The 10068-nt window shown below is 36.1% G+C and overlaps 1 protein-coding gene across 1 annotated transcript in view; it reads left to right on the top strand.

The window, feature by feature from the left end:
• The first annotated feature begins 5253 nt into the window (after positions 1-5253).
• Positions 5254-10068, top strand: part of LOC132561127 (A disintegrin and metalloproteinase with thrombospondin motifs 18-like) — an 83096-nt gene continuing 78281 nt past the window's right edge. Inside the window, exon 1 of the mRNA XM_060225857.1 lies at positions 5254-5340. Within this exon, the coding sequence (XP_060081840.1) occupies positions 5254-5340 (87 nt within the window). The remainder of the gene's footprint in view (positions 5341-10068) is intronic.

Raw genomic sequence — 10068 nt, 5'->3', positions numbered from 1 at the left:
GTTCTTATGCGATTTAAATTGATAGTATCTGTCACACAAAGTTAAGACTATCGAAAGTAATATATCACCTATTTGAAAGGGTGACACGGAAAATGTTTTAGTCTATCACTGTCGACAAATCTAGAAAGTCAATTATGCTTCAGACAGAATTGTATTGAGCTCTTGCGCTTTTACTTCCGATAAAATTTCAAAGACATAAAATCCAGGATACTGTTCTGGATATATTGAGGTTATTAGATGACTAACGTTTAAATGTATTCTCTAACTGCCCTGTTTGTATAACTACCCCTAGCGTCTCACTTAAATTTATAGGTCATCATCTTCGTATATGATCAGAAAAGCTGTGTTGATAATCCGATCATGTTTTCTTACATAGGTCCAAATAGAGCAAACGTGTGATATGAAGCTGGACCTGTCTGATGACAGTTAGTCTGTCAGCTGGTTCTGTTGTGTGGCATGAAGCCGAACCTGCCTGATGACAGTTTGTCTGTCAGCTTGTTCTGTTGTGTGGTATGAAGCCGAACCTGCCTGATGACAGTTTGTCTGTCAGCTGGTTCTGTTGTGTGGTATGAAGCCGGACCTGTCTGATGACAGTTAGTCTGTCAGCTGGTTCTGTTGTGTGGTATGAAGCCGAACCTGTCTGATGACAGTTTGTCTGTCAGCTGGTTCTGTTGTGTGGTATGAAGCCGAACCTGTCTGAGGTCAGTTAGTCTGTCAGCTGGTTCAGTTGTGTGATATGAAGCCAGACGTGTTTGATACAAATTAGTCAGTCAGCTGGTTCTGTTGTGTGACATGTAGCCGGACGTGTTTGATACAAGTTAGTCTGTCAGCTGGTTCTGTTGTGTGATATGAAGCCGGACGTGTTTGATACCAAATAGCCTGTGAGCTGGTTCTGTTGTGTGGTATGAAGCCGGACGAGTTTAATACTAAATAGTCTGTTTGGTGGTTCTGTTGTGTGATATGAAGCCTGACGTGTTTGATACCAAATAGTCTGTCTGGTGGTTCTGTTTTGGTATATGAAGCCGGACGTGTTTGATACCAAATAGTCTGTCTAGTTATCTGAAGTGTGGTAAGAAGCCGGACGTGTTTGATACCGGTTAGTCTGTCCGGATGTCCGATGTGTTATATGAAGCCGGACATTATTTGGTTGCCATGTAACTGTTTCTTTTGTTCAAACTTTGCCCTAGTTTTATTGGATTATGATTCTGTACAACTGTTTTTATTTTCTTGTTTTAGCGTAGTCGTCAAAGAAACTTCACTTGCTGACATGCAGATAGGGCATCAGTATAGTACGCGGTGTCCTTATCACATATTCGTAAACAGCAACTAAACATGGAATCTAAATATTTTCTCTCTTTTCTTAAGATCTTTCTTCTTCCTAATGTAGTCCTTGATACTGTCTCACTTCGCTGAGTGCTCTATCATGGGAGGCTTTCGGTGCTGTCCCCTGATCGAAATATACCAGTCTTTAGAATGGCAGTTACTACTTCCTGATAAACGCTAAGCATTGTAGTAGTGTAGTGACTAGTCCAGTCGTCATTATAATGTGACCATGTGGAATGTCTTGCTGGAGGAGGTCCTCAATAGTGTGTGATAACAGTCATATTTGCACTATCATAAAGAGGACAATCAGCCTCACAAATGCACACATTTATCACATGACTTCACCTCACTTACACCAAAAGGCCGTCCATCAATGACCGTGTACGTGAAGCAATGTAAACCAAACCTAATAACAATATACGTTTGTGCCAGGATCTATCAACGAAGTTTTAATTTAAGGTAATTTATGTAAAATGCAACGAAAAAGTTCTATTCTAGCAACAATGTCTTACACCTAATATTCTACCATATAAATAGGTACCTAAAAATTTGGCTTCAAATTCAGATACAGGTTAAAAAATAATTGAAAAAAGTAAAATTTAATAAATGAACATTTTTTATCACCGGTAGCGCAAGAATAAAGCCAAATTCACAAGACTCGCTCACAAGACTAATTCAATCCATTTACCCATAAAGACGACAAAAGCGTACTACAGTCTTTAAACGAAGATCTGTGTCGTCAGAAAAACAAGAATATTTAAATAGAATTACTCTGTACTGACCAGTGGTGACCATTGTCCACGGGGTATGTTACAGTTGCCATTTAGCAGACACACTCTGTGTACTATAGGATCAATGTAAATGGTAGGAGTGACGAATTAAAGTAAACATCAATTATTCAAATAAACATTTCGATTAGAGTTAATCTAATGTTTAAATATACATATATATGTACAGTGTATCTGTTTGCTAGGGTCGGTAACATTTGACCTTTATCTCGCAATGACACAGTGAACGCTGTCGTTCTTTTGAACTCTATTTCTGAATCACGATTCACCATTACAATGTGTGTCATTTGAGCATAAAGAATGCAGTGCATTCATGAGTTTTGACACCCTTTTTGATGACATTTTATTTCTCTGTGATAAAGGAAACAAAAAATATTCAACAAGGCCTACTTTATTTCCCAAATGATTAAAAAGCTTGGTCAGTTGTTTATATCTGCAAAAAACTTTGATGCGGTTGTACCCTTGTCCAATGTTTTCATGTCCAACCTGTAGCTTAAGAGATTGGAAAATAAAACAACTCTGAAAATACCGGCACATCTTGTACAATGATACAGTAGTTTGGTAGAACATCTTCTGGGTATGCACTTTTCAGTGGAAAAGGAAGTACATCATTTGTGATCCAAGTTCTGTAGTTATAAATCATGTCATTGAAAATTGTCGCTTATTAATGTTATGGTAGTTAGATATAACACATTATTTGACGCTGCTCTTTTTTCTCTAGATGATAGAGACATTCTACAAAAGAGATATTACAACAAACCTTCAAATTCATGCAATATTCACTATTATTACTTACTTAATGTTGTTTTTAGGCATTCTAAAATTACATAATACATAAATTCAAATACCGGTAGACATCGGCATATTATCATTTGTCAAATACATTAATAAGAAGACATGTTATTAGCAATAAGTTATGTATGTACCTTACAAAAGTTATATTTCATATAAATTATTCCATTTTACATTTTGCATGGTGTTTGTCGGAGGAGGACATGAGGTTTTAAAGTGGAAAATACTTTGTGACATCAAACATCTATCTTTGCAACCAATGTCACAAATTCAAGAATTTATATCAAATTAATAAAAAAAAAGCTCAGAATCAATTAGTAAGGGATGTCGTTATTGTGGTCTAGATTTTGCGGAGTAACATTTTAAATTGGAAATCAAAGACGCGATAGATTCTTCTACATCAGCCACTCATCTCGGTCTCTTCCTACAACAAAACCAACATGGACAGCTTTCCACCAAGCTGTGTGATTCAGGTGATGATTCCCTATTGTGAATTTTCCATTTATGGATAGCAACAACGATTTTCGCGCAAGAAGTCGTCAACTGACAAACAAACTCGTGACACAGAGATTAAAAAGATTCAGGTTGATAAAACTTATGGGGAAGTTTTATGGTCGTTTTAGTGATGTTAATGAGAGATACTCTTATTTCTTTGCACGTGTTCGATGCTCCCTAGTTTACCGGTTGGTTCCGTTGTAACATATCTTATTCTCATTTGAGAACGTGGTATTACTTACAATGAACTTGGATTGACAAAAGTTTACATGGCGGTTGTCGTCGATGCAGTAGAAGGCCCTAGTTTTATTTAATTTGAGTGTGGATTCAGGTTATATTGACATGTTGATATTTTTTTTATATCTGCTGTTAACAGCAGATATATAAGCATTGTAATTACTGTTTTAATCTACAAGGAATTGCACAATATTGAAAATTGTATGTATAGAATATATCTTAATGTAAAAATACAGAGTATATTTTCAAACAGGCTATCTGTTAATAGGTAGCTAGATGTAATGTCTTATATTCCCCCTACATAAGATACTCCTTGAGTTAGCTCTTATCTATTTACATGCATTTATTTGTTTCTGATTTAGTTGACGTAAAATCAATGAATCAATGAAAAAAGAAAGTGAAACACTCGAAGAAGCAACCAATCAAAAAAAAAAAAAAAATTAAATAAACAAATGGAAAATGTATAAACACTGCATTTTAACTTTTCTTAAATCAATAATACGTTATTGTATAATTCTCTCTACTGTCCCCATACATGTTTTCGTACTGTATGTGTCTATCACTAGTACATGTAAATACATGTACACGTAAGTATGCAGAGCTATAAAACACTGGCTTTTTAAAATCGTAGTATCTTTATGATTAGTGCTGCGTAAACGACTCTATAATAAATAGGTTATTAAACATATACATGAAACATAAAGTATTCAGTAGATTCCTCTAAAATGCGTTTTTGTTGACAATAAAATTACGAAATACACATAGAATAGCCTGATAGAACCTTTCTTAAACTTGTTTTATTAGATTCAAAATCTTCTAAAGGGAAAAGAAGCAATGTAAGCTGTTTTAGTCATTTCCGGATCTTACCTGTGTATAAACTGTACGGGAACTACATGTAAAAGGCCACCTGTTGTACTGTATATACATACCTTTAACGTGTGCTTGTTCTATTTTCATAGGCAGAGTGGCCCTTTAACAAACACTATAAAAACGAAACGTGATACCTTTGCGTCGTGGAGGTGCCTTATAGCACTGGATGAATCTGATTGGTCGATTAACTGTCATTTAGTTTGAGCGAAAAAAAATAAACACACATATACACATTGCTTTACGCTTGTATCGTGTGTTCAGTATAGCCATGTGCTTTCTGGAGTTTAATACATATCTTTAAGTTTCTATGTCATATATCTTGTGTGTAATATTTTTATCTATGTGACTTTAGGTCCATAAAGTGTCTAGTGCTGGTTATAAACAAACTCAAGTTTACATTCTGCTGCACTGGAGGTAAAATGAGCTTATACAATACCTATTGTCGTTAATCCTTGGACATCGGTCAGATTTGGGCTTGACCATGTATGAACAGGAATGCAAGGATAGCCAAACAGGTGCATTCACCCGACTCGGGTAACGATATCGTAAATATATGGCGTAATTCAATCTTCATAGCGAGATGTGCTCATGAAGGATGGTTTATCGTCGCTTTTAAAATTCAACGGTTTTTTTGACAAATTTCAGTGAAAAAATGTGTGAATTTTAAAAACATGTGAAGTTTTGTAGCGTGTTTTGGATAGTTAAACATTCATCTTCCAACTGTGATATTTAAGAAAAAAAACCCACCATGATCGGATACTTCTTATCCTCCGTGGATTTTACCTCATCGGCGTCTACTCAGGCGGTCATGGTTCGAATCCTCACTATCCTTATGGTAACGTACAGCTTTATTTCATAAATATTACGAATTTGAATTTTGTATCATAAACTACAACAATTAGATTTTTCTTTTTTGTATGTTCTATAATTTGATTGTTTAAGCCAGTATGTGTTGTAAACATACTTCTGCACAATTATTGAAAACACCGTAAAATAAATTATTTCGTCGCCTGGTTACATTAAAAGTTTTAGAAATACATTTTCTTAGTATCAGTCTGTTTATCTAGTGATACTATATCATCCTGTTTTGAGAATTATGCTCTGCATGCGCATACCATTAGATAGACCCGTATATATTAAACAGCCTATAGATTTCATAGATAAATGGAAGTCCTGTTAAAAATTCTTGAATATGTGGCATGTTGGTTAAGATGTGGAGACAAAATTTCCCAGCAGAGGAGTGCCGAGAGGGTCTTCAGTCTTTTACCACATCTGAACCGGGGGTCTATTGACACTCCTTGGCCAACTACAATCTGAACCAGGGGGGTCCCTATCAGTATGCATTTAGCCCAGGGGTCTTTTGGTACTTCATTTGTTTACCATCTGGCACCAAGACATGCTTAATTGCAACAACTGTTACCCTCCATAGGAAGTGAGCTTTGATCCATTTTCCTTCTCAAGTTAGTTTGACCCGAGTTATCCTGCCCTTTTACAATGTTTTCTAATTTACCCTGTTCCTATCTAGCACTCGATACTCGAGTACCGTTTGAACCCGAGACATACTATTTAACTAACGTACTTTCAGCTAGTACTGGCTATTTGTGCATCCTATGCTGGTAATTTACTCGGAAATGGTATACCACTCTAATCTTTTGCCCACTAATCGAGTAGTCTTTGAACCTGTAGTCATACTCTAGCTGTCGCCATTCGAGTAGCTTCTGACATCAAAACGGCATGTTTTACTCAAAACGAGCATAATTCTTCTTCTATCGTCCGCTACTCGAACACCCACTGCCTGAGTACTTTTGACCCTTGTTTAGCTCAGTAAAGACTCTTCTATTATCGTACTCAGTATCCTCGTACGTCGATAAGGAAGAGAACATTAACCTATATGTTCATTGTAGAATTCTGACGGCCATACCTGGTAAACCAGTAGAGGTTGGTACCCGTTATAATGTGCCGTTAAGGTATGAACGCGAGCATATCCCTGTATCTGACCTATATATCACTTCAGTATATAAAAGTATGATAATTATTTAAGATCTTTTCATGTCAATTAACATCATTTCAAATATAACACAGTTTTACTTGCAATTTAATGATACGATACGATAAAGTGAAAGTAGAAAGACAGACCGGGAGAGAGGGAGGTTTAGAAATATTGACAAAAAATACGTTATCGATACTTTGAACGTGAATTGTTTCATCTAAAGTTAATATCATTGTGTGTACTCGTCTGAACAACATGTGACAATTTGTGTTTACCGTCTGTCGTTTTTTTCATATACAAGAATTACGTCATAAATGCATTGATGGATTATACAATATTTTCATGAAATACATCGTATCACTCTAAAGCTTAGGCTGAAATGTATAACAAACAAACATGTCAGAGGTGTTTTAACCCAAGTAGATAAAATCGACCTGGACTGTCCTTAAGATTGGTTCTTCTTCACCTAGTGCGTGTTGTTTAACGAGATCTCAACTTGAAAGGGGGTGAAATACACGGGCGTCTGTCTATAGTGACGGTTTGTCTTAATACAGATGATACCTAATACAATATATGTATGTGTAGTTGTATTTTCCGAACGGCGAGAGTTTCTATATAAACAATGTCATTTCAATGTAGAACTACATTTTTGCAGACTGGACTTTGGTCTTTGGACTTAATGACAATTTGCAGCTATAGAAGGTAACTGTAAGAACAGGTGGTAACTGAAGAATTCTGGTGACGGTAGTTATAGATATAAAGTACTCTTATAAATATGTGATTGGTAGAGACTGACGGGAAATTTAGGCACAATTCTTTAACGATTATCGGTAAATTTCCTAAAGTTTCCTAAAGGGAACTGTTTCTCCTGAGCTGAAGAATATTCCTAAAAGCCTGTAAAAAAACCCAAATGACTCTTAATTTTTCCCTCAAGACGAATATATCAATATTTCGACTGATCAGGCCTAATAAACACGATTTCAACCCGATGTGTGTTGGTGTTATGGAGACATTTTCTCTAACACCCAAACGCTTGTTAGACCATTAAATTATAATTACTGGCAACAGGTAGCACAATGACAGTAATACGTTAAAATCTGAAAAAGAAATGAATTAGAAAACGACATGACCCTAACAATTTGCACTGAAACTTCAATCTCGACCTCTGACAACTTCCAAAACCTTTAAGTCCAAGAGAGTAACTAGGGTATATTTGCCTTGTTTCCGGACAAATTGTAGTTACGGACGTGTGGTGAATGCTGTGTAGTGATACATATAGCAACAGGTTGTGATAGACAGGTAGGAGATAGCTTGGTTTGATTTTATATTGTTTTACGTCTTGAGCTCATTTATTCTCATTTTCGGAAAGTCTTCAGGCTTATATCAAGTGACTTCTAGGATTGGGGAGGCGGCGATATGTTCGTGTAAGAGTCTTTGCGATAATTTGGAACCGATGCTAACTTTATAGTGCAACATACTGAAACATACCATAAGAACGCCCCGTTTAGTCACATTTTACTGGCAAACGTTAAGCACAGAGTAGTTAATACCATTTACAGGTACACGCCTGGTTCAGCTAGGGACAATTCCTTCTATACCAAGTCAATAGTTTAACTAAAGGCCAGGAGTCACACAGGGAAAACGTATGTTACAGAAATTAATTTTCAATTTCGAAATGTTTCGAAGATTTCAAATTTAGCCGCCTCTTACAAACATGCAATAGGACATCTGGTAAAATTCTTGCTCTCTACCCACGGGGATTGACGTTGTAAACGGATTACATTGAAAAACATGTGGTAGGTCAATTATAAGACGGGTGGTATGTGTACACGGGTGGTCGTTATAGACAAGAGTAAGTTATAGATGGTGATAGTTATAGAAGGTGATAGTTATAGACAAATCGTAGTTATAGAGGGTGATAGTTATAGACAAATTGTAGTTATAGTGGGCGATAGTTATAGAGGGTAATAGTTATAGAAGGTGATAGTTATAGACAAGTGGTAGATATAGAGGGTGATAGTTATAGACAAGTGGTAGATATAGAGGGTGATAGTTATAGAAGGTGATAGTTATAGACAAGTGGTAGATATATAGGGTGATATTTATAGACAAGTGGTAGATATAGAGGGTGATAGTTATAGACAAGTGGTAGATATAGAGGGTGATAGTTATAGAGGGTGATAGTTATATAGGGTGATAGTTATAGACAAATGGTAGATATAGAGGGTGACAGTTATAGAAGGTGATAGTTATAGACAAGTTGTAGATATGGAGGGTGATAGTTATAGAGGGTGATAGTTATAGACAAGTGGTAGATATAGAGGGTGGTAGATATAGAAGGTGATAGTTATAAAGGGTGATAGTTATAGACAAGTGGTAGATATAGGGGGTGATAGTTATAGACAGGTGGTAGTTATAGAGGGTGATAGTTATAGAGGGTGATAGTTATAGAAGGTGATAGTTATAGACAAGTGGTAGATATAGAGGGTGATAGTTATAGACAAGTGGTAGTTATAGAGGGTAATAGTTATAGACAGGTGGTAGATATAGAGGGTGATAGTTGTAGAGGGTGGTAGTTATAGACAAGTGGTAGATATAGAGGGTGATAGTTATAAACAAGTGGTAGTTATAGAGGGTGATAGTTATAATCAAGTGGTAGATATAGAGGGTGATAGTTACAGAGGGTGGTAGTTATAGACAAGTGGTAGTTATAGAGGGTGATAGTTATAATCAAGTGGTAGATATAGAGGGTGATAGTTACAGAGGGTGGTAGTTATAGACAAGTGGTAGTTATAGAGGGTGATAGTTATAGACAGGTAGTAGATATAGAGGGTGATAGTTATAGAGGGTGATAGTTATAGACAAGTGATAGTTATAGAGGGTAATAGTTATAGACAGGTGGTAGATATAGAGGGTGATAGTTGTAGAGGGTGATAGTTATAGAGGGTGATAGTTATAGACAGGTGGTAGTTATAGAGGGTAATAGTTATAGACAGGTGGTAGATATAGAGGGTGATAGTTGTAGAGGGTGATAGTTATAGAGGGTGATAGTTATAGACAAGTGGTAGATATAGAGGGTGATAGTTATAGACAAATGGTAGATATAGAGGGTGATAGTTATAGAGGGTGATTATTATAGACAGGTGGTAGATATAGAGGATGATAGTTATAGAGGGTGATAGTTATTGAGGATGATAGTTATAGAGGGTGATAGTTATAGACAAGTGGTAAATATAGAGGGTGATAGTTATAGAGGGTGATAGTTATAGACAAGTGGTAGATATAGAGGGTGATATTTATAGAGGGTGATAGTTATAGACATGTGGTAGATATAGAGGGTGATATTTATAGAGGGTGATAGTTATAGACAAGTGGTAGATATAGAGGGTGATATTTATAGACAAATGGTAGATATAGAGGGTAATAGTTATAGACAGGTGGTAGATATAGAGGGTAATAATTATAGGCAAGTGATCGTCCTTTTCATAAAAAGTTGAGGTTGACACAATGCAGTATCTCCTAGCTTTATTTTCAGTGTTTATGATGCTGTCTTTAGTCTGTACGTAAATCATT

The sequence above is a fragment of the Ylistrum balloti genome, unplaced genomic scaffold (assembly GCF_031769215.1).
Source record: "Ylistrum balloti isolate Yb309-2 unplaced genomic scaffold, AGI_CSIRO_Ybal_v1 Utg371148, whole genome shotgun sequence".
Classification (NCBI taxonomy): domain Eukaryota; kingdom Metazoa; phylum Mollusca; class Bivalvia; order Pectinida; family Pectinidae; genus Ylistrum; species Ylistrum balloti.
The sequence above is the reverse complement of the archived record's forward strand: the minus strand, read 5'-3'. Positions and strand labels throughout refer to the sequence as shown.